This window comes from Microtus ochrogaster, unplaced genomic scaffold (genome assembly GCF_000317375.1).
Source record: "Microtus ochrogaster isolate Prairie Vole_2 unplaced genomic scaffold, MicOch1.0 UNK12, whole genome shotgun sequence".
NCBI lineage: Eukaryota > Metazoa > Chordata > Mammalia > Rodentia > Cricetidae > Microtus > Microtus ochrogaster.
This window is the reverse complement of record NW_004949110.1, coordinates 4,663,069-4,687,342: the sequence shown is the minus strand read 5'-3', so window position 1 is coordinate 4,687,342 and position 24,274 is coordinate 4,663,069. Positions and strand designations below refer to the sequence as shown.

General features: G+C 44.3%; 1 protein-coding gene across 1 annotated transcript in view; it reads right to left on the bottom strand.

The window, feature by feature from the left end:
• Positions 1-10,106, bottom strand: part of Slc9a9 (solute carrier family 9 member A9) — a 559,136-nt gene extending 549,030 nt beyond the window's left edge. The window contains exon 1 of the mRNA XM_005366691.3: positions 9,703-10,106. Coding sequence (XP_005366748.1) covers positions 9,703-9,877 — 175 coding nt within the window. The 5' untranslated portion in view covers positions 9,878-10,106. The remainder of the gene's footprint in view (positions 1-9,702) is intronic.
• Between the last annotated feature and the right edge of the window lie 14,168 nt (positions 10,107-24,274).

Here is a 24,274-nt window from a genome sequence, read left to right as displayed (position 1 = left end):
ATGGGCTACTACACAGCATCCACTCATGTACTGCATGGAGTTCATAAGATCCTGGGAGCTGCATGCACATGCAGATACTACATGAAGACTGCAGGACAGCTGGGTTCTGGAGTTGATTCTCCAAGTGTTGAGTGATGGCCTTGTCCCTTCTCTAAACCAAGTAGGTGAATCCCTAAGTATCTTGACCTGTTATGTCCAGTAAAAAACCAATGCTTGCTAACTCTCTCTACCTTCACGTAGCAAAGTCCTATTTGTTTGTTTTGTGACAGGGTCTCAAATTCATGATGCCAGCCCCTCCCCAGTAGCTGACATTGCAAACGTACATACCACACACACAGGATGCCCTGTTCTTTTTGAACTGCCCATCCCTCCCCACACAGCCATGTGCTCAGGGTTAATTGACTTCATCCTTGGATCCAGGCCTTCTTTTTCCTCTTTCAGACTAGTAGCTCTGGAATGTCTATATGACCTTATTTCATCAAATAACAAGTGAAGGGGACCCTGCCCGGGAGCTTCATAGAAAAGTTTGAGAGAAAGGGAGGAGAGGAGAAGAGAGAAGTCAGGGGACAGGGTTTCTGTCACTTGTTGCTGAACAGACCCAGGTCCTGTACTCTTCAGGCAAGCATTGATATTAAGGTGCATCCTCAGCCCTGAACATGTCTTAAAACTCTATTAAAAAATAATAGGAAGCCAGACAGTGGGGGCACACACCTTTAATCCCAGTACTACTTGGGAGGCAGAGGCAGGCGGATTCCCGTGAGTTTGAGGCCAGTCTGGTCTATTAAAGTTAGTTCCAGGACAGGTTCCAAAGCTACAGAAAAACCCTGTCTTGAAAAACTAATACTAACATGTCAAGTTCCAGAAAATCTAAAGGAAAGATCAGCTAGTCCGGTCCTCTCCAAGGACTTTAAGGATGCACAAGACTTCAGTCTGTGGAGAAGAGGAGACACACAGCTGTCATGGAGAAGCATGCGTAGATGAGGGACCACAGTGCAGACTGGACAATCAGGTAGGTTGGGTGACTGACAAAGGCGTCAGTGAAGGAAAGAGCATAAGAGTCTAAGAAAGTCAAGTGGTGGACATTTACAGGTATTGGAGTTTAACTTCATCTCCGATACTTTTAACTTCTTATTTTATAGTTATCCGTTCTCTTTTCACCTTGTCAAAGTCTTGGTACTCACACTGCTCAAAAGAGGTGACGAAGATTTGGATGCCGATGTTCAAATGCATTCCCCAACAAGTTCGTGTTTAGTGATTTGCTTTAGACCTTAGTTTAGTCAGGGATGAAAAGGAAAGTAAAATACCTATATATACAATGCCGCTGGTTATTTAAGGCTTTTTTTTTCCCTTCCCGCCTGCACCAACCTTCTAAATTTGAAAGTTGAGTGTAGGTGTTGCTAAAAGGGACACAATTTATTGTTTCACACTTCTCACTATAAATTTGCCCTGGTAGAGAAAACAGTTTCATAAAGATTTCAGGACTAGAGTGTGCTACCTGCCAGCCTGACCACCCTTATATACACCAAGATGGAGAGCCATCTGTGAAGCTGTCCACCTTGGGACAGTTTCAAGATATTTACCATTGTGTGGAAGAGTCCCATGGAAGATGGCAGAAGTCTAACCATCGTATTCTCTCCAGTGTAAGATTCCTCATGTCCATCACCCACCATTGGTACACTTTAGATCATACTCAATATTCCATGCACACATGTGTGTGCATACAAAACATACAGCATACACATATACAAACACACTTGTGACACAACACACACACATTTCACTGGGTTTGGGGATTTGTAACATGTACTATAGATTACTTTTCTCTGGAAGCTACTTCCAGGACCAATTATTTGGAACCAACATCCTTCCTTATGATCCCTAAGAAGCTGTCAGCAGAACAGTAGACAAGAGGGTCTAACTAGATACGTAATGGATAAACAATGGTTTCTTACTTTATAGCGTTACACAGAGATACTGTTGTCTGTCATTTTCCTCCTAGTAGCATCATGTTGTGGACAGTGACAGGAGCTTCCTAGAAGGAAGATAGATGGTTTTCACCCTAATGGGGTGGAAAAGGTGGTAGAAAAATGAAGCTAGCAACTCCCTGTTTAATTCCTTTCTTAGTGAAACACTAGAGTAAATACACGGAAGCCACCTAGAAGATGGTAGGCAGACTGCTGAGCACTGCCCAGAGTTTTTGATCATATCCATCTGCTTTGGGTCACTGTTCTTTAGCTGACGAACCAATGCTGGACCCAGGCTATTAGAAGCAATGTATATGACAGTAGAGACAGTAGTTCCCATCAATAGTCAGTAGGATTGAGACTACACCCTTGGAATTCTACCAAGATCAACGGTATCAACTCAGCATAAAGCTTTCGGGGTTCTGAGACCCCTAAGAAAAAAGTTATCATATTCCAGACTCTTCCAACAATTAAGTTCAGTCCAAATCACACATGGCAAAAGTCCATTTTTTTATGATTCACACAAATCCACTCTTGTTTGTCAAGCTATATGAAGTGTCCATCACACACATTCTGCAATCCACAGGGATTTAAAATCTAAATGAGACAATTGGCAAGGTAGCTTCCCCAGGGTGTGAGCAGGTGTTTCCAGGCAGCCATATCACTTTCCCTGGGATACTTCAGCTCCAGGTACTTAGCATGAATATGAAATCACAGTATTGCATCCACTGGGTTACATTAGGCATTTTGTTCTGGACACCATTTTCGAGGCTTCGGTTAACAAAGGAACTGAACTGCTCCTGTCCGAAACAATTCCCCATTGCCTGGATGGTCAAACTCTGATAAGAACGCAGTGGTGACCCAGATCTGAGACTACAGATATTTAAAAGTGTTCCCGCCAACTCTGTGTAGCTTGTACATTTTCTAATTCTTTGACTTCTTTATATTTCATTTTGCAAATTTCTAAAGGTACCTCCATAGGTGTTCCATTGCTGTGGTGAAACACTATGCCCAAAGCAACTTGGGGGCTGGGATTTATTTGGCTTACATTTTCATATTGCTATTCATCATTGAAGGAAGCCAGGACAGGAATTCAAACAGAGCAGGAACCTGGAGGTAGGAGCTGAAGCACAGGCCATGGAGGGGTGCTGCTACCTGGCTTGGTTCCTATGGCTTGTTCAGCCTGTTTTTTTTTTTTATTGTTTTTGTTGAACTATGTGTTTTTCTCTGCTCCCCTCCCTTCCTCCCCTCTCCTCTTCTACCCTCTTCCATGATTCCCATGCTCCCAATTTACTCAGGAGATCTTGTCTTTTTCTACTTCCCATGTACATTAGATCCAATTATGTCTCTCTTAGGGTCATCTTTGTTGTCTAGGTTCTCTGGGATTGTGAATTGTAGGCTGTTTTTTCTTTGCTTTATGTCTAAAAGCCACTTGTAAGTAAGTGCATATCATATTTGTCTTTCTGGGCTTGAGTTACCTCACTCAATATGATGCTTTCTAGATCCATTTGCCTGTAAATTTCAAGATGTCATTATTTTATCCCACTGTATAGTACTCCATTGTGTAAATATACCACATCTTCTTTATCCACTCTTCATTTGTGGGAAATTTAGGTTGTTTCCAGGTTCTAGCTATGACAAATAATGCTGCTATGAGCAAAATTGAGGACATGTCCTTTGGATATATACCCAAAAAGTGGTATTGTTGGATCTTGAGGCAGGTCGTTTCCTAATTTTCTGAGAAATCAGCATACTTATTTCCAAAGCAGCTGTACCAGTTTGCACTCCCATCAGCAATAGAGGAGTGTTCCCTTTACCCTATATCCTCTCCAGCATAAGCTGTCATCAGTGTTTTTTATCTTGGCCATTCTTGCCGGCGTAAGATGGAATCTTAGAGTTGTTTTCATTTGCATTTCTCTGATGGCTAAGGATGTTGAGCTTTTCCTTTAGTGTCTTTCAGCCATTTTAAATTCCTCTGTTGAGAATTCTCTGCTCTGTTTAGGTCTGTATCCCACTTTTTTATTGGACTATTTGTTCTTTTGATGACCAATTTCTTGAGTTCTTTGTAGAATTTGGAGATTAGCCCTCTGTCCAATGTGGGGTTGGTGAAGATCTTTTCCCATTCTGTAGGCTGACGTTTTGTCTTGTTGACTGTGTCCTTTGCTTTACAGAAGCTTCTCAGATCCAGGAGGTCCCATTGATCAATTGTCGCTCTCAGTGTCTGTGCTACTGGGTTATATTTAGGAAGTGGTCTCCTGTGCCAATGCATTCACGTGTACCTCCCACTTTTTCTTCTATGAGGTTCAGTGGAATCCAGGGCCAACCTGCTCAGGTATAGCACCACCCACAATGGGCTGGGCCCTCCCCATCAGTCACTAACTAAGATAATGCCCTGCAGGCTTGCCTGCAGCCTGTTCTTAAGGAGAAAGTCCTTACAGCTGTAGAAATTGCATTTTATATGCTTTTGCTTTTAGCTAGTTTTTATTACATATCAACTTTTTGAGATGTCAAATGTTAATATTCCCTGTCATGAATCATGAGTTTAGTTCAATTAGACTCTAGATAATAGCTCATAAATAGTCTTAAACCCCCTCTCTCGGTATGCACTGGCAGTAGCCTTTTCAGGCCTGAGAGGAGCAATGAAGGGTTACCAGGGCAGCCAGACGAAAGCTGTGCAGTTCCAAAAGGTCAGGATCTCAACACAATACACGGCCTTATTTAGAATACAGAGGTTACTTCACTTAAAAAAAAAAAGAAAAGAAAAGAAAAACCTCTCTCTCGTCTGCTTTTTGAAGCCGAGTCTAACGCACAGCCTTCACTGGTCTATAGCTTATTATGCAAATCAGCATGATCTGAAATGGAGCTCGTGTTCATCCTCCTGCCTCGGCCTCCCAAGTGCTAGGACTGCAGGTGTATACCACTATGCCCCAATGTAACATCTTATGCAGAAAAAAAAAGTCTCTGATTCAGTTCCTCTGCTTATTTGATTTAGCCGACACCATACAGTGTGGAAGACCTTGGACAGATCTCTGAAGCACCTAAATCAAGCTTTTTATAGCATAAGGGAGACTCTCAATCTTAACTACTTGCCCTGCAGATCCTTTAGGTCAAGGCAGAGCCACTCTGGTATAGTGAGAAAGGAACTTATAGAGATGCCCACAGCCACCCTGAAGGGCTCCGGTAGAGGAATGTCAATAGAAATTCAGTAAGATTTACTAAACACCCAATTAAAAATCAAAGCAGGCCTGGATGAACAAAGAGTGATACATCAATGCTACTAAGTAAAATCGTGTCTAGGAGAAAGGACCAGATCTCATGATTGCTTATTTGATTCCACAGAGAACGTTACTGGATTTAATGGAAGTAACTCCAAGATGTCTGACTGACTAATGTCTGCCTGGGCCTAAAGTTTGGAGAAATTTTGAAGTTAGAAAGGAATTCATTTCCTCCTCATTTCACAGATGAGAAAAATCAGACCAGAAATTAAGTCACATAACAGAACAATACATCCCACTACTGAGAGAGAAAGAAAAAATTCAGCCTTAAAAGCAGCAACCTCAGAGAGAGCATGACTTCTTTCTCTACAGAGTTTGCCAGCTTTCAACAGGCTAAGTGCCCAAAGAGGACCACTCAGGCAGGGCAGAGGGGAAAGTGGGTCAGTCTGTCAGGGGCACAGGCTGAGCTGGGTCAGAACAAAAGTGGACCGGTAAGGTGGAGACACATCACGTCTAGCAATACAGTTTCATCCTGGAACCTCTGAGATGGACTGGGGTGCAACCTATTTCTATACAAGGTCTGGGGAAAGACAGTTTTGTGATTATTGTTTCTTTAAACCTGAAAAAAACCTGTTGGTTAAATTAAATTGTTTTATTAAACTTTATCTAAGAATACTCTTAAAGGATTGAAAAGCATTCAAATATGACACAGCTTTTGATGAACTCAAAAGTCTAAGCATAGAGGCTTGGAATTTCTTGGTTCCTCCTAAATTATGAACAAATTTCTACATGGATTCAGGACAGTCTCTGATTGGATGACTGTAAAACCAAAGATAGAACTCTAAGATATTTAAATTGTTCTGTCCCTAATCTTAAGTCCCAACTCTCAAAGGTATGGCATCGCAAATGTCCTGCAGCCTCCAGGGAGATACAATGGATTCCTTAATGCTATCTGGGACCAAGGAGCCAGTGCTTTTTTATGAACATCGAGGAGATGACTCCAGGCCCCGACTAAGCAGCACTAAGTGTTCCAGCTGCCGTCAATCAATATTTTGACCATTAACGCTCATTCTGGCTTTTAGTCCAGTTTAAATGATTATTACTGTTGCTTATTGTTCCATTTTGAAATAACCAGAGCCATAGGATGTCATGAACGAAAATCACCCTCCACTATGCCTGGTGAAGCAAATATTGCTACAATGACGCTGCTAATTTTTAAAAGCATCCCATGACCCATAATAATGAGAGAAGACCTTTTTTTTTTATAAGCAATTACTTGTATTTATATCTTCAGTTTTATTTACAGTCAACACAGAGGAAAACTTCTTGGCCCCTACAACCCCACATATGATATTTTATGGTTAACAACTTGAAAATTGTTCCTAACAATAATTATGAAAGAAGCGTTCAACATTCCGCTTGGTCACCTTGCCCCGTGATTATCTCTAACTGCTCATTTTGTAAGCCTCTGATCCCGAGAAATTGTTTTAATTGGATTCCCAAGTACTCTGATTAAATGTAGCAACATCTATTAAATCTTCTAAGGGACATTTAGCAGCTCACCAGAGCGCCTGCAGAGAGACAGGTAGTGGAATGGGCTGAGGAATACAGGGACTGTGGTGCCTTGAAGAAAATCCCTGTCTCAGTTTGGGGGCAAATGGCACTCAGTGCAAGCAGTCGATGATGGCAAGATGAGGTAACCAGAAAAGTAGGGGCTGCTAGCCTAATTCACTGATAAGCCCGAGGAAAAAGACCACTCTCCAAGGTGCTTTGTGGCAAACCTGAGGGGTAGAGACAATTGTTGCAAATTTACTTTAAGGCAGCAAACCTGTTGCAGGATACGGGCTGCTGCGGTCCACTGTCAGGTGTCTGCCTTCATAAAACAAGACAATTCAAACTTCTAAGTTTGTCTTCCTTTTCCATTGGTCCCCATTATGCCTCTTGCCAGTCTACTGTAGAAACAATGCCCTCCATCCTCAGATGGAGAAAGGGTTGACCCTGGAATCTCAGTTTGTCAGACCTGCTGGAAAGAGATGCTATGGCCAATCCTTAAAGTGTTTACGACAGGGGCATATATTTGGTGCTTGCTCTTTTGAATGTCTCACCCACTCCCTGCTCTCTCTCTTTCTCTTTCTCTTTCTCTCTGTCTCTCTCTCTGTCTCTCTCTCTCTCCCTTCCTCCCCCTCTCCCTCAGAATATCACTGAAGGAATTTACTTATTACTATCTCAGCATCCTTAGTTGAAAGCTGTGAAGAACCCTAGCTCGACGCCAAACCAATACCATGACCTCCATATTTCCCACTTCCTCTGTAAAATGACGATTCTGTTTGCTGAGGTCCCTTTCCACTGTATGAATGCAATATTTATTTACAAAGACTGGGAAACCAATTCAATAGTAAGTTCTCTCCCGCTTGCTATTCAGAGTTCCTCTTTTCCCTGGGTATGACTATTTCATTACACCCCTGACAGAAAGCACGGAGCACTTCAGGTACAGCATTTTGATTATCCTGGAAGAGGAGCGTGGAGGCCATCCTGATGAATTAGTTTCAGAGCCCAGCCTGGAAAATGAACAAGAACCCCTTCATCAGCTTGAAATGTGTGAGAACACATGGCAATGACCATGACTACTGGCCCTTCAGCTTGGGGAGGACCTCCATGCCTGCCTATCAGCCAAAATTTAACCAAAAATTAAATCAGCAAAACTGATTTAACTACCTTGATAAAACAATATCCCTACCATAGAGAAGGAAATTGGTAACAATTTTATTACTATTGATAACAATAATTTTAATTCAATCAAGTTTCAGGCTATGTGGAGTAATCTTTCCTTCAAGAAGGACTTAATCTTAAATCTGTGACGGTTCACGAAGATATGCACAACCCTTGGAGATGATGCTAAGGATCACATTGTTTCTGGCTTCTCAGATTACATCCTGTATCTTTTTGATTATTTATTACCCAAGACAGAGAAAGATCCTGGTAAATTGATTATAGAGAAAGAGAGGATGAATGACTCATGCCTGGGGCTCTGCCTCTGAAAGCACCGTGCCCTTCTGTTTGGGGCAGATATAATGTTAACTTTGATCAATATTAATTTCTGAGTTCAACCCCCAGCCAGAAAAGTTTTGCTGTGTGCTGTGCGACTCTCAGTGCAAAGGAACTTAGCTCTGCTCTAAATTGGCTGCCTGATAATGCACTGGTCTGCTTGGCCTTGAATGTCTGTCCCACAGCTCAAGTATCTCACAGGGGATCTAGTTAAGGACAGGTCATCTCATGCTCCACTCCATGGCTGAACATGCTTAACATCAGGACGTTACATGCTTAGCACATGGAAAGTGCACACTCATCTTGTTCCCTGGACCTCAGACATATGAAAGGACCTCGAGATTCTGAAATGAGGAAAGTCAAAAAGTCTCTTCTTCACTGTGTGTTTTGGCATCCCCTTGACTGGTATTTTTTGCTAGGTGGGATAAGGGTAGTGAGGCCAGTTTGTAGTGTGATGGTTGTCTTGGTACCAGTTCACTGCTGGTACCTAGTATCTCACCTTAAATAAAAAAAAAAACTAAATAATCCAGTCTAGTCTGCATAGACTACATAATTACATTTTACTAAACTTTCTACAAAGGATGAATGATGTGGTACTTGCACAGAAAGAACATCACCTTGGGAGGTTAAACCCTAAACTATCACTTTCCCCTGTGGTTTAAAGAGGCAGGTGTGGTTACTTATACCTATTTTTCCAACACTCAGGAGGCTGAGGCAGGAGAATCACTCTGAGTGCGAGGCCACCTAGTAAGTTCCAGGCCAGCCTTGGCTACAGAGTGAGACCCTGTCTAAAAGACAAAAAAAAAAAACAAACAAACAAAAAAAAACAGAAGCAGGAGAAAGTGTGTGAGAACACAAACAAGGATTATAAACAAGATCAGAAAGAACTCAGGCTAAGAGATGAAAAGTATTGCAGTATTGCAGAGGAAAATCTTGGTTTAACTCTTAGTTTAACACATTTATTACCAGAAGCTAAGACTGTTCATATGATGAAAAAGGATTTGACACAATTATTCCTGTAACGGGGTGGGATCTGCTTCTACAAGTATTTCTTCTTGAAGATAGTTGGGAGGGAGAGCGTTTTCCTCCAGGGATCCTGAAGCTATTGGGTTAACTTTGCATGCTCCTCCAGCTGGCTACCTGAGGAAGAGGCTGCTCTTCGGCAGCATTGCCACCACAGCCCACTCTCAGGACTAGTGCCCCATGACTCCCTGCATGACAAAGGACTGCAGCTGTCAACAGACTCGCCTAATGCTACCTCAGAACGGGGCTGTGACAGCCGCTCTGTGAGGAGGCAAATTTCTGCCGCTTCTCTAGAAAGAGGCTAGCATTCATAACATTGCTGCACCTCCCATCAGGCTAATGACACTTCAGTCAGCATCTTCTCCTCACTTGTCGGTACTTTGCCATCTGAGCACAAGTCTCTAATTACGCCCGGGCAACAAGTTTCACATCAATCCCACCGTTTGCACACTCACCGTACACCATCGCGCCTCCAGTCTCATGCAAGAAGCGGAATCGGTGATTTTTAAATAGCCAGATGGTTAGAATGGTAAGGATGAGCAAAAAATTAAAGGCAAGCAGCTCCACCGCTCCCTGGTGTTGAAAATGATCTTCATTCTTCCCTGATGTAAGCCGAAGCTGCCCCGCCATTCCACTCCCAGAACGTGATGCTCAGAGAAATCCCTGGATGAGGGGTGAGCACTACGAAGAGCTTTGCCTAGGACAGACTAGCCGCCACAAAATTTCAGAATAAACGCTGCTACTTTGTTGCTACTTCACAAGCATTCAGATGGCTTAGCATTCAGAGGGCTTCTAGTTACAACTTCCTGTTTCTCTCTTAAAGCAGCCTCGTCTCTTTTCAAACTCCAGAGGGTGCTTTCATCATCGAAGATTCTGTCTGTAGATGATTCATTCTGGGAGGAGATCTTCCACAGAGGTCAGATCTAAAAGCAGGATGCTGATATGTGGACTCTATGTCCCTCCTGTTTCCAGCGTGATATCTAAGGATGTATAACCGGCAAATTGTAGATTAGTTCAATTCACCACATCAATATTTTCTACATTCAAAAGGGCAAGTGCAGACCCCTGCCTTCATCCACTCAGGTTTCTCCTTCCCCACCAGATTCTCCCACGTGATAAGGGTTGACAGATACGACTACACGGGACTATTTCTTAAATTGAGAAGCACGGATCCGGTATGTGATTCCCTGGCTTTTTATAACTGTCCGTCATAGTGTAGACCTTCAACTAGAATAATTAAAAAGAAAACTCTAGGCCCATATCTATTTGAATATGTTGAGGCAAAGAAGAAAGGAAGGAAGAGAGGGAGGGAAGGAGGAGGAGAGAGGGACAGGGAGGGAGGGAGGGAGGGAGGAAAGTAAGCGACAAGGAAGGAGATGGGGAGGTGTTCAGGACAGTGGCACCTCCAGTTCTTCTTCCTTGGCAAACATCAACACTTCCTTTTAACAGCCAATCACCACACAGCCACATGGAGTCCCAGTACCTCACCACATGGTGGTAATGGAGGAATGTTAATGTCTGTTTTCTACTGTGATTGAATTAGGTCTCCATTTCTATCGTGTGATTCACTGAGGATGTAGAATCCAAGCCACTAAAGGTTTCTGGACAAACACATAATAAATATTAGGAACTGCCATTTATGGTCTTGCAGACCATAATTCTAGCATGCAGGAAGCTGAGGCAGGAGGACCCATGTGAATTCGAGGACTCGCTGAGCTACACAGACACTGGAAGGTAACCCACCCAAAAACTAGTTTTGCGCTCTGGGAGACTTCAGCAATCATTCCCCTGTCTCAGCTTCTTAGCTTATGAATTCTGGAGCAGGCTTTTCTCACGGTGCTCGGTTTGGCAGGGGGCATCTGCGTGCAGTGCAGATGTTCCTGTGCAAGGCCCCTTTTGGCAGTCAGCTCCCTGCTGAATAATATTCAAGATGTTTTGAGGCCTGTCAGCAATTGCTCGTGATCAGTTGCCAGCAGCCTCACCTTCGTCATTAGCAACCCAGCAGGTTGAGTCGTTAGATTTATATAAGATAATACAAATCCAAAACCTCAAAACCTGAGCGCTTCCTGTTTTGCTGCTTTTTAAGTCATCACTAGTCAGTGACTTGGGCTGACTCTTTCATGGTTTCTCCGCCTGAGAAAAGCCATGTTCTTTGATTGTCTTACCACATCCACCTCACCGTTCCACCCAGTAAGGAGATGTGATCCGTGGGTGAGAACGAGCGCGTGAGATGTCTGGCTGGCTGGACCATTCTTTCAAAAGCTCTGAATTTGATGTCGACATGAGACCATAGAGACGGACTGAGGAGGGTGGTAGAGGAAGGGGCCCACTCACCTGGAAGTCTGCTGGGCAGAGAATGGAAGCTCAGTATCAGCAGGCTCTAGGAAGGTTTGGACAGATACGCTCTTCGGCTTCCGTAGATGTTTAAATGGGAACATTACAGTAGTAAGGTGTTGTCTTCAGGTCTAAGAGCACACGGCCTTTCTGCTTTCCCAGTTTAAAAGCTGGAGATCTCAAAAACCCATTTACAGTAAAACACAGATTTATAATTCCCTCATTCAACTCTGTGACCCTTTGTTTGTTTGTTTGTTTTTTCTTATTGCCAGTTCACAATCCCATTCAAGACACCTCTGGAAAGACTATGCAATTTCATCTGTTTTAAAAAAAAGGAACAGGGCCAGTGAGATGTCTCAATGAATAAAGGTGCCTGAGTCCAATTCCCTAGGCCCACAGAATGAAAGGAGAGAGCAGATCCCTGCAAGTTGCCCTCTGGCTCTTCTGACCCTCTTGAGTGCTGTCACTCATGTGGCCAGCTGTCAATCTTGTCTGTGTGTCCCTCTACAATCCGCACTGTGGTTTTGCTCTGATCAAAGTTACCATGCTTCTTTTGTAAATCAGTGTGAGCCCTGATTTCAGTTCTTTAGATGAGATGCCAAGAACCCAAGAAAGCCTGCCTAAGACCCCAATTTCCAGTAACAGTTTTGTGTCCTAGGAAAACTAGGAAAGCATATTACTGGAACACCAAGACTTCCCAATTTCTAGACTCTGTGCTGTCTGTATGAAGGAGATAGATGTCGACAGAAGGAAGACCCTAGCTTGTGTCAAGTTGACAAAAAATAAAAAAATAAGCAAAACAAAAAACAAACAAAACCTATCTAGCACAGCCCTGGGATGCAAACTACAGCCTGAGAGAAATTATTAAATGACTTTAAATCCCAGTCTTATAACCTGCTGGGAACTGAGTGAAAGGTGCTCATCCCAAGATGCCCCAGGCAAATGAGCACACAGGCATATATAGATGAGCGTGCGCAAATGATCATACGGGCATATGTAGATGAGTGTGCACAAATGATCATACAGGCATATGTAGATGAGCGTGCACAAATGAACTACATGCAAATGAGGTAAGAAAGAGAAAGGACAGATCTGCTGGGCTTACTGGCGTCAGTACGACCTGCCTCAGCTTGTCCACAAAGCCCAAGAGAGAGAAAGAATCAAAGAGAGGAACCTGTCCTGCCAGGGTAAGCCAGGGTGGAGCGGATCTTGCACACAGAAAGGAATGGCATGGAATCTACAGCCAGCAGTGAGCACTGGCGTTAGAGGGTTGCTAGTGCAGGCTGGGGAGGCTAGCCACCTAGGAGAAGAGACCCTGAGGGATTCGTCTCATGCTCTATGCAGGAACCAGGCAAGCTTGGCATTGTGCCTGTCATTTAGCCTTGTTATCCCAAAGCCATCAAAGGGGTAATGGCTTTCTATCTAAGGCCTTGAGAATCTAAGGCCCATATGGGAACCCCTTGATTGCCACCTTATCCATTCTTACCTTGTTTCCTGTTATCACTTCCCCTTTGTCTATATACTTCTTAACTTCTGGAGGAAGTTTCTTCAATAAAAACAAGCTTTGGCCCATTGGCCTCTCTTCTGTCCTGCACATGTTGAGGGACCAGTCATAAGGGAAAAACTGATTCACTGACTTACTATTGTGTTTGGTTTCCACAGGCAAAGAAGAAGGTGCAGGCTAGCCCCAGTAGCTCTAACTGCCCCAAACCCTGTAGGCTTCTGGGTTGGAATGGAGTAGGAACCCTGGAGCCGGGGGCAGAGAGGGGGCAAGGGGAGTCACACTGCAGGATCAAAAAACCTATCAGCCAGGATAACCCCGAAGCCAGAAGCCTGAGCACTTCCCTTTCCTTGTTCTCCTTTCACATGTCCACGTGATAAACACATGCGCCTCTTTCTGTAAACTCTAAACCCTTGTCTTCCCCACTAACCACTCCAGTTCCCTTGCAGCCCTATGACTCGGATCAAGTCAGTTTCCTGTGGCCAGGGGTAGCAGCTCCTGCCTGCAATCCCAGCTCTTGGGGAAAGAACTGATGTGGATCTGAGGGCTGTGGAGTGAATTCCAGGCCATGTGGAGCTACAGGTTGAGGTGGTGTCTCAACCAAATCAAAAGCAAAACAAAAACCCCAGTAAGGAAAGAAAAGGGGGGAAACGGAAGGAAAGAGGAAAGTTAGTTAGTTGGCTTGCGTTGGCATAAACCAACAAGGAACTATACCAAGGAGGAGAGAGAAAGCAATTCGGGACAGGGATACATGGACACTGTCTGGAAACGAAGTGTAAATTCCAGGCAGGATAGGACAGAGTCACCTCTTTGTCTCGCCGAAGTCAGTTCAGACTCAACCTTTGAGACAGCCATACTCTGGGTAAGGGAAAGAACTGTCTGTTGGACCTGAATGTCTCAATTCAAACTGCCACTGAGAACACTGTGTCAAGGCGGCTGTCAGGATCTTCTGACGCCAACCACAACCACTAAAACACTGGATGACTATGAATATTTGTTTGCCCTTTGTGTCCTTTCTTAGAAAATAACCTAAATGGCCTTCTTCAGTAATGTGGCCTTCAAAAATTAAGTCTGTAAAGGAAGAATGCTAAATAAGGAATCTTTTTTGAAAGCAAGCATTTATTCCAAATTGTACTTTGAAGTTATTTCAACCTTGATTGTCAAGATGCTATCACTCTGAGAACTCTTGAATTTGAAAAGAACAAAAGCAAATGATTATCAGCAATTTAAGATTCAGATTCAAATAATACTGCACCCCCAGAGCTTAGCCTTTAAGTGGGATCTACCTCTATGTGAGAAGTGGACTTGTATTGTTAGAACCCTAGTAGGTCGAGCCTCTCACCTCCCCGACCACTGTCTTTACTGAAGAGATGTCAGTGATCTCTGTTTGGGATGTGACTTAGAGCAGAGGCCTTGTGATCTCACTTTAAGTCCACCAGGAGACTGAGGACCATGCATGCTGAGACGCATCTGCCGTGGTAAAACCTCGTCTGCAGAGCAGAACCCACCATGAGCTGAAGTTCTCTGGAGAGCTGTGTCTGTATGAAGGGTCCCGCAGGCTTCCATCTCTGGACTGAGCAGAACACTGAGGCTATAGATGGGACATTGCAAGTCAACTGCTAGAATTATCTTGGGGTATCTTTAGCCCTTTCTTGTGTATTATTGTCCCTTCTTGCCAGCCTCTGCATCTGACTTAACACCCCTACTTTAAGATAAACCTTTTGGGTTTCTTCATTAAACTCAAAGAAGTTTTCTTCTCCACCAACCTTAAAGCTAAAAAAGAGATAAGAGAGATTCTCCTGCCTTGCTGTAGTATTTCTTCCCAGTAACCCACAAGTGTATGCTGTAGGTTCATGAACTTCTGACTTTCCTTTATTCTGTGATCACATTAACTTATGCAACCTCTTTGAGTGTGAAACATGTCTTTCAAGGAAACTGGAATTAAGATCCCCAAGCCATGGTCAGTTATACCATCTGGCCCAGAATAAACCTGTTAGCTTGTGATTTATTTTGTTTTTATTTTTTGAGAGAAAGAGAGTATTTCTCCCTAGGTTACCTGGAACTCACTACACAGCCCAGACAGGCCTTGCAATCTCCCTGTTTCAGCATCCTGGGTGCTGGAATCACACTTGTGTGATATTACATCAGGCAAGCCTTAAGCTAGTTTTCTATTTCCTTGAAGCACCATTGATATTTTATACCCATAACATCCATATGCTCAGCCTATTTTTTTAAGATGGCCTCCTACAAAGACAATACAGGAAAGAGAAAGAACTTGAGGGGTATATTCATCACCCTTATCCTCATGGGCTCATAGACTGTTGGCCAAATAATATGAGAAAATGTTCGGTCTTTGATTTCAAGCTTAGGAAACTCACTTCTGATAAAGAGTAGTTCAACTAGGTGATGCCTTTGTCCCCTCAAATGGTGCTTATAAGAAGATTTAGGAAACTATTGCTGTTCTCGAGCAGGAATAACCTCTGCAAGACAAAGCCTTACCCAGGACGTCAGAGGGATGGGGTCCTGGAGTCAGGGCCACCAGAAAAAATCCTGAGGCAGCTTCTTACATTGATGCCAAGCCCTGCGCACGGGGAACCACTTTCACGGATCCGACAGTACTATACTGAGAAACTAGCATTGCACTAGAAGGCTGCTGTTGTACTCATGAGAACTCTTTCTGTACACTTTCGGGACCTGTGTGGCCAGTGCTCTAAAGGATGCCCTAAAAGGGTGAGAAGTTCCTTTACCCACATCAAAGGGTGACAGTGCACTCTATGAGCATTTTTAAACATCTAAGTGTGAGCCCAACAAATATCTAATGTTAATGTTTAAACATCTAACGTTGACCCCAAGTTGTGTTGAGTTTTTGGATAAGTAGCTCAAAGTACAGCATTTTAATGTCAGCCTAAATGGACTTTAAAAAAAATTTATCCTGAAACAGTATTTAGTACTTGAAGTATTTAGTACTTATTCACTAATCTCAATGAATAAGATTCTTAGTTTTGTTTGGTTTTGCTTTTCGAGACAAAGTCCTGCTATGTAGCTCTGACTGGCCTGGAACTTACTATGTGGCTCAGGCTAGCTTTGAACTCATGGCAATTCTTCTGCCTCTGCCTCTCAAGAGCTGGGACTGCAGGCACACCTGGCTATAGCTGTTCACTGTGAAAACAAAAGCCCTGAGATCTAACTGCCCCCCACTCTTGCAAACTTAGATCTTTTTTTTCCTTTTGTGTTTCTACAGTTTTAGACTGATCTCATTCTGATACCTCTTCCTCACTTGTAAGTACCCCTGGTTGCTGGGCCCGAGTTCCTGCTCTCTTTCTGTTTTTCTATTTGAGATCACTCAGCTGTCTCAGAGCCCTCCACTCAAAGCCAATGCTTCTTCGTTCTGACATCTAGTCCCCTCACCACCCTACGCCGGTCAGCTCCTCATACAAGATTTCCAGCAGCTAACTCTGGCCTGGATCTGATGTTTTGAAACCCAACTGATTCCCTTTCAGCTGTGATTTTATCTTGTCGGAATATGAGTCACTTCACTGAGTCAAGGCCGTGTGGAGTTTGCCACCTGTAACGAGCATGTGACCTTCCACCTTCCCCAGAGATCTGACTGTGTGCTCTGGATCTTCCTGGCTCTTCTCTTCCCACATCAATGCTGTTTGGACTCCTGACGTGGCTCTATGCAGCAACTCCTTCAAGTTTCCCATCTCCTCTCTTATTGTAAACCTAAGAAAACAGCTATCAAAACGTTAGATTCAAAGGAACAATAGCATCTTTGACAAATTTACAGACAAAATGGGGGTGGAACTGTTAGATGAAAAGACATGTATCAGACATATCAACCAAATGCGATGTGAACACATCCCTGATTCAAACCAGTCTACGTCTATGTATGCACTGAGGGATGTATATGTGTTATTTACAAAACTAAAGACGTTAGGAAATAGGCAGAGAGTATATAATATGACTTAATATTTTCGGTGTGAAATAATATTATAGTTAAATTTTTCTTTAAATTCTTATTCCTTTAGTTGGGTGTGGTGGCTGTGCTTGTAACACCAGCATCAGGGAAGCAGGAGGGTTGACATAAGGCCTGCCTTGGCAATGTAGTGAGATCCTTATCTCAAAAAAAAAAAAAGCACAAATCAAACAAAAGCAGCTCACACAACTTAGTTGTTTAAGATAATAATACAGATGAAATCACGAGATGTCTGGAAGTAACTTCAAAGTATTCCAACAGGTGTTTAGAGAAGGGGAGGGGAGTCCGGCAGGTGCCTACAGCAGGAAGGGGAGTCCGGCAGGTGCCTACAGCAGGGAGGGGAGTCCGGCAGGTGCCTACAGCAGGAAGGGGAGTCCGGCAGGTGCCTACAGCAGGGAGGGGAGTCCAGCAGGTGCCTACAGCAGGAAGGGGAGTCCGGCAGGTGCCTCAAGCAGGGAGGGGAGTCCGAGTCTGGCAGGTGCCGAAGGGGGGTGGACTCCAGCAGGTGTTTGGGGAGGGAGAAAACCAGCAGGTGCTTTTGGGTGTTGCAGGGGAGGATCTAGCAGGTGATTAGGGAAGGAGTCCAATAGGTGCTTGGGGGAAAATCCCGGAGGTGCTCAGGGGAGGAGTCCAATGGGTGCTTAGAAGAGAAGTCCGGCAGGTGCTCAGAGGGGGAGGAGGAATCTAGTAGGTGTTTAGAGGAGAGGAGTCTTATAGGTGCTGTGGGGGGAGGGGGCAGCTCAGCAGTTGCTCAGGGGAGGAGTCTGGCAGGTGCTTAGGGGAAGGATCCAGCCGTTGCTTAGGGAGGAGTCCAGCTATTGCTCAGGGGAGGACTCTGGCAGGTGCTGGAGGAGTGCAGAGGCTTAGACAATTGTGTTGACAACTGCCGAAGCTGATAGACAGACACATGGAAGTTCAGCATGTTCTAATCTTTTTAATGCATTTTGCATATTTCCATAAGTAACAATTTAAAATGAGATCAATGTAAAAGGCAAGTTCTTTCTCCATGGTGTCCTTGGTCTGGACTTGCACTGAGAGAGTTGGCCCTCCTGATTCTCCCCTCCTTGCCTTCTTTATTTGACCTTTGAAGCTCCCTCCTCCCAACTATCAGTGGCAGCTAGGACACATCCTTTCTAGCTTACCTGTTTCCAAAAATTGGACATTTAACTCTCCCCTGCCAAGCCTCTGAGTTTTCTTCTAGCCATTTTCATTCCTTGGGTCAGCCACTGACCTGCAAAAGCACCTTCTATCAGCAACCCGAGTGGCCACCCTGCGCGGAGACACAGATCAGTGCCTCGCTCAGCTGTTGTCAGAGAAGCTTCTTCCTGCATCAGATGGGGATGAAGAACTGGTCAGTGTGCAGAGAGTGAGAGACACAGGAGCACTCAGTCCTAAGTGGGAGCCCCTCCCCTCAAGGCTCAGGGATCTATGCAGAAGAGGAGGCAGAAAAACTCCTCTTCAGAGACAAGGGTGGTGGATGATTCTGAGGAAACAGTGTTTTCAAGAGACAATAGTATTGATATACATATGAACTCCCAGAGACTGCAGTAGCATACATAAGACCTGCTCGAGTCCAGTGGTCATGATCATGTTCCCAAACATATATTTTAGAAGTACTGAAAAATCTAAAACTCCCATTCCCTTCCAGTATGTTAAACTAAGGAAGGAACCACTCACAGGAAAGACAGGCAGGCGCACTATCAGATTAGCAGGGACTGCAGCTTAGACTGGCAGATTTCTTCCATCCGGAACCTGCATATTCACACTGAGGGTACATCCAAGTGCGGGCCTAAGACTTTGAGTTTACTTAGGCACCTGGCTGCAAACACAAGCCCTGCGTTACAAACTGTCTCTAGGATGGACGTTGTCTGGGCAAAGATGTTGCCCAGGTAAGGCCCCTACCTGAGATAGGAAGCTAGCTTGTTCTTACCAGAGAAGTCAGGAAATCAGGGGGGGGAGGAAGAGAGAGAGAGAGAGAGAGAGAGAGAGAGAGAGAGAGAGAGAGAGAGAGAGAGCGCCCTTCTTTGTTATGAAATATAGTCTCCTACCATAGAACACTGTCCAAGGGTCCTGGGATCATGTTCTGTCCATAGGAGGTGGAACAGGGCCATAGGGCCACAAGCTTCCTTGTGAGAACTATGTCCAGAGCATAGAGTAAGTGAATGTGTTCACTGGGCCAAACCAGGACTCATGTGAAGACAAGAATCTATTGGATCTCCTAAATTTGAAGTTTTCAAGCTGAAGAGAATGGATTGGGGAGGCTGATTTCAAGTGATTTGTCTCCTTAGTTGGTTCTGAGTGTCAGATGCTTGCCCTGGAAAACATTGCAGAAGTTTTTACTTTAAAAAAGGATCCCTCAAAAAAAAATAAATAAATAAATAAAAAAAAGGGTCCCTCTACCAGGTTTGCTCCACCCACCCCTCCTCAACCAAGGATCAGACTCAGCACTGCTCCTTCTGAGTTCTGCCACCTTCAGCCTTGACTGTACCTACCTGCCATTCCTCTTTGTAAGGCATGCCTCTCTGTGTTGTTAATGACCCTCTCCTGGTAGGGAATGCCTTCAGAATTCCTAAACATTAAGTTTCTCTGCTCCATTCCTCCCCAGCACAGCGGATGACATGTATCAGAAGCAATCCTCCCCCAGCCCAGAGCCAACTCAGTGATAGGCAAGCCTCTGTTGGCACACCCACCGGGGGAGCCTAGACAGCATTGGGTGCTCAGGAGAATGCAGTTGAGGAAGGGCTGAAATGTCCTGTCTCCAGATCAGAGGGGGCTCTCTGCTCGCTGTCCTCCAGCTCTCTGCCCTCCACCCGGTTACTGCTCCCCCATCAAGGAGAGCAGAACAGAGCGATCTCATCAGGAAAACAACGGTCAGACTCTCAAGGCACCCCCACCCCCACCCCGCCAGTCCTACATAGTCATCTGCTATCGTCACCATTCCGTCACCATCTTGCCTGTCTTCACCCCTAGCTAGTACCTTCCTATTCTCAAACTGGACACGGTCTTTATTCTTTGCATGTGTGTGAATACAGGTGTGTGCATACGTGGCGGTCTTAACCTGCTCTTTGGAGTAGGTTCCTTCTGGAGCCCTCACTCTTTAGAGTCCCTTTCCTCCTGCCACCGTATGGGATACGGGGCTCACACTCAGTTCCTCGGGCCACTGTGTAAAGGCCTTTTACTTCTGAGCCATCTCACTGCTCCAGGATAAGATTTTCACTACAGAACGGTGCAGTCTGTATTCATTCCCTGAGCTTGTGTCAATAAAAGATCTCAGAGTGGCTGTGGCTCCCCAGCCATCACACTCATTAAGAGAGAAAATGACACAAAGACGTTCCTTCCCTTTGCAATGGTGAAAGCTCCCCGAGAAGGACTCCAGTTGCCTGAGGTTCTATTCCATGGGTCTGGCTGACTGCTTAGGGAGAGACCTAGGCTGTTACGTAGAGGACGATGTACAAGGGCCACTGTGCCAAACAGAAAAGGAAAATTCCTCCTCTGGGGATAACAAACAAAAATCTGTCTGTCTGTCTATCTATCTATCTATCTATCTATCTATCTATCTATCTATCTATCTATCTACTTTCTATCTATTTAGAGAGATTGATAGATTGACTCTTACATCTCAGATGCCCTGCAACGAAAGCTCTGGTGTGAGAATTCTTTGGGATGATTTTTGACACTAGCAGAAGACTGGCAAGCACTGCCCTAAAGAGATATTGAGAGAGTTGGATGCATCAATTTGGGCCATAAAGTAAATGGAGCCCAAATACCTGAAAGTACTAACAGTTTGTTCAAAAATAAGTCCTGTTAAGAGATCAACTCAGCCGCACTTAACCTTTAGCAAATCCCTTTGACCTGACAGGAGTTCAAGTGCTGAACAGCGCCTAAGCATGAAAAATTTAGGTTCTGTCAAGAGGCATGAGGGGGGAAAAGCTTATAAAGTGTTTGCAGAAAGTATTTGATTGTTTAAGTTGCGGAGGTCAGGTGGCAGTTTCTGCTTGGGCAGGCTCAAATTAAATTACACTGTGTACACAGCGTTGGCTTCAATTTGCTTATACAGGAACCCCAGACCCTGGAGCTGACTCTGCTGGATGACTTCCTCATTAGAAAAAGAAGGGACAAAAAAATGATATACGCAAATTACAGCCAGCCGTGTGAGGCCGCAAGATATCAGTTACTAGCCCAGTACAGCCAAACAGAGTTCCCTCAAAGGAGTTTGTGTGTCCAGTGCCTCAACTCGTCCTTCTGTCCATCCCTTCCTCCTCCATCTCTCCTTCACCTCCTCCTTCCTTCACTGCAACGTCCAAAGTGTTTGCGCTCTATGCGCTACCATACAGTTTGCGAGCTTTGGGCAAGGGCTGGAGATTGAAACACACAAAGACTCACAGAGACAGACAGACAGAGACACCGACCTCTAGACACTGGTACGAAGCCCTTTTTTCAATAGCACCACAGAGGCTTATATACCCAACGATCAGGTGGGCCAACAGGTGAAAACCTTATCCTCTGATCCTCAAGGCAAGGCAACACGTGCTCGTGAAGCAGAGCTGGTAAACAACTTTGACACAGCCTTTAGTAACTCAAATCAGAAGGAAAGTAAAGATCTCTAGCAGAGAAGAGCAGCTGGAGGCCAGGACTCCAAATGGTCCCAATACTTCACCTTCTCCCTCCTTCACTCCCTCCCTCCTTTACTCCCTCCCTCCTTCACCCCCTCCCTCCATCTTCTCTTTCTCTTCCTTCCCTCCTTTCCATTCCTGTGCATAAACTGTCAACATCTGGCTTCTTCTCAGGTGTTGCATACCTTCTTTCCCAGAGGTTCTACCCCTGGTTGGTCTCTGACACATCTCAGCTGGATGGTATTTTTTTCCTCCTTCTCATCTATACTTTTTTCCTTTCAACTAAAGCCATCACTGCTTTGGAGTATGATTTGTTGTGATTCTGCAATACAAACTTCAACACAATTGACATAAAGATGATTAATTATTCCAGCCATCTGAAACAACAAACAGCACACTCTCTCTGCCCCATTTCTCTTGAAGGGAAAACCTTCCTTCCTTCTGCATGCACCTATAACAAGTATTTCTGTTTCACCAGCTCCCAAATAATGACAAGGAGACTTCTTATTAATTATGAAATCTCAACCTATAGCTTAGGTTTGTTTCCAACTAGCTCTTATAGCTTAAACTAACTCATGGCTGTTACCTCTCCTCCTGCACATCCTGCTTTTTCTGCATCTCCTGGCATCTCTATCTTTCTTCTCCCCCAGTCCTCTGTGATCCCAGAAGTCCTACCTACACCTCCTGTCTAGCTCCTGGCCATTCAGCTCTTCAACAAACCAATTACAGCAACATGTCTTCACACAAATATTCCACAGCACCCACTGCCCCAGCACTGAGTGGAGCGCTTGTGATTCTGCAGTTGCCCTTCTCAGGACATGGCTTCCTGCCTTCTCTCATTTCTCTCCTTGTGTTTTCCTCTTCATCTTGGTTTTTTGCCCTCTTCCACAGATAGCCCTTATTGCCTACTGTCTGCTCTTCTTCATCTGTCCTTTTTCTTTTCATCCATTTGTAGTGGAGAGAAGCTTAGCAGAGACTTCGGACTTTGAAAATACAGTCCTTTGCTAAGCATTCTGGGTAGTAAATGTATTTAGAAGGCAGGGTTGCAGCTGCTGTAGCTGTACTTCCCAGCACAAACCTAGTGAAAAGGGGATTCGAAAATGAACACATTCACTGTTGTTGTGTTTCCAGTCTCGGAGACTGAAACGTCTAACAAAGTCCTTGTCCTCTCAAGAAGTGCCCTGTTCCCAATAACGAATCCCAAGAGGAAATTCCAAATTCTACCTACTTTCTGGAAGATACACTGCTGGTCAGCCACCTGCCTCCAAGATAGCGTTTCTTCAGCAAGCTCTATCATTTCCTCCTGACATCAGAATTCTGCTCAGAGATAGACTTCTGCTTGCTACACGGCAGCCTCCTCATTCCCCAAACTCATTCAGCTGGGCCACCTATGCAAGGGCAAGTGACCATCACTGCCCTTGATGACAGGCTGAACCAATTATCATCCCCTCTCTCTTCTCCAGGATCTGTCTTTAGTCGTTTTACAAAATGTACTCAAGACAGGTTCAGCCAGACTCTAGCAAGCCAAGAAGAAATGGCTAAACAATAGTTTAAATGCAACAGGTTTGGTTGGAACAGGGCCATCCTGAGAGTTCAGGCACCTTTGCTGCCACCTAGAGCAGGCTAGGTGGTAGCTTCTGTAGTGGGTGTCGAGTGTGACCTTGCGTGCCTGTGTGATTGCCTTAAGGCCCTCCGGGGCAATGAGCATTGCTATCCATTTCGTTTAAGACTCACCATTGCGCCCATTACACTTGAGCTGAACAGGGAAAGGAAGTGACTTCTCCAAGTTCTCATGCCAAGGAGGTGGCAGAGTGGGGACAGGAGGGTCTCCCCTCGAGTTCTCTTGATTTGGAAACAAAGATAACAACCAGGCATGCTTAATTAGGGCCTCTGTGTCCCCATCTGGGCTTCCCCCACTTTCCCCTTTTGAACTCATATCATGTAATCTTACTCATGCAGAGTTTTGATATCAGGCTTTGAAATGCATGAATTTGTTCTCGAAAACAGAACCATTAATTAAAGGCCACACTTCTGTTCCATCAAACATAACATTATTAAATTTCTAGAACATCTTCTTGCGTGAAAGGCAGAGGAATATTCTGAGCTCTGTACTTCTGAATGTGTGTGTGTGTGTGTATAATCAAAAACAGCTCTTTGTCCACCTCTTGCTACCTTTGAAGACAGGATCTCACTCTATGATCCTCTTTCCTTGACCTCTCAAGGGCCAGAACTACAGGTGTGAGAGCTAATTCTGCAACCATTTGTTCTTTTAGAATAAATTACCTTCTGTTCTGACAAGAAACTATCTTATTTTCTTTATTATCTTCTGTTAAAAAGCATCTAACACTTCATTTCTATCACTTGGGATATCCTAAAAGAAGTAGATTTGACATCCCTTCTGGCATGGCAGTATTGGGCTGAGTCGTCTGCATATAAGAAGCCCTTTCTTCCTTCCTTCCTTTCTTTCTTTCTTTCTTTCTTTCTTTCTTTCTTTCTTTCTTTCTTTTTCATCTTTTACTAGCATTAGATATAATGATGGATTTCATCATAATATTTCATGCATGTATATAAATTTTATTTTAAATACACCATATGAGATATTT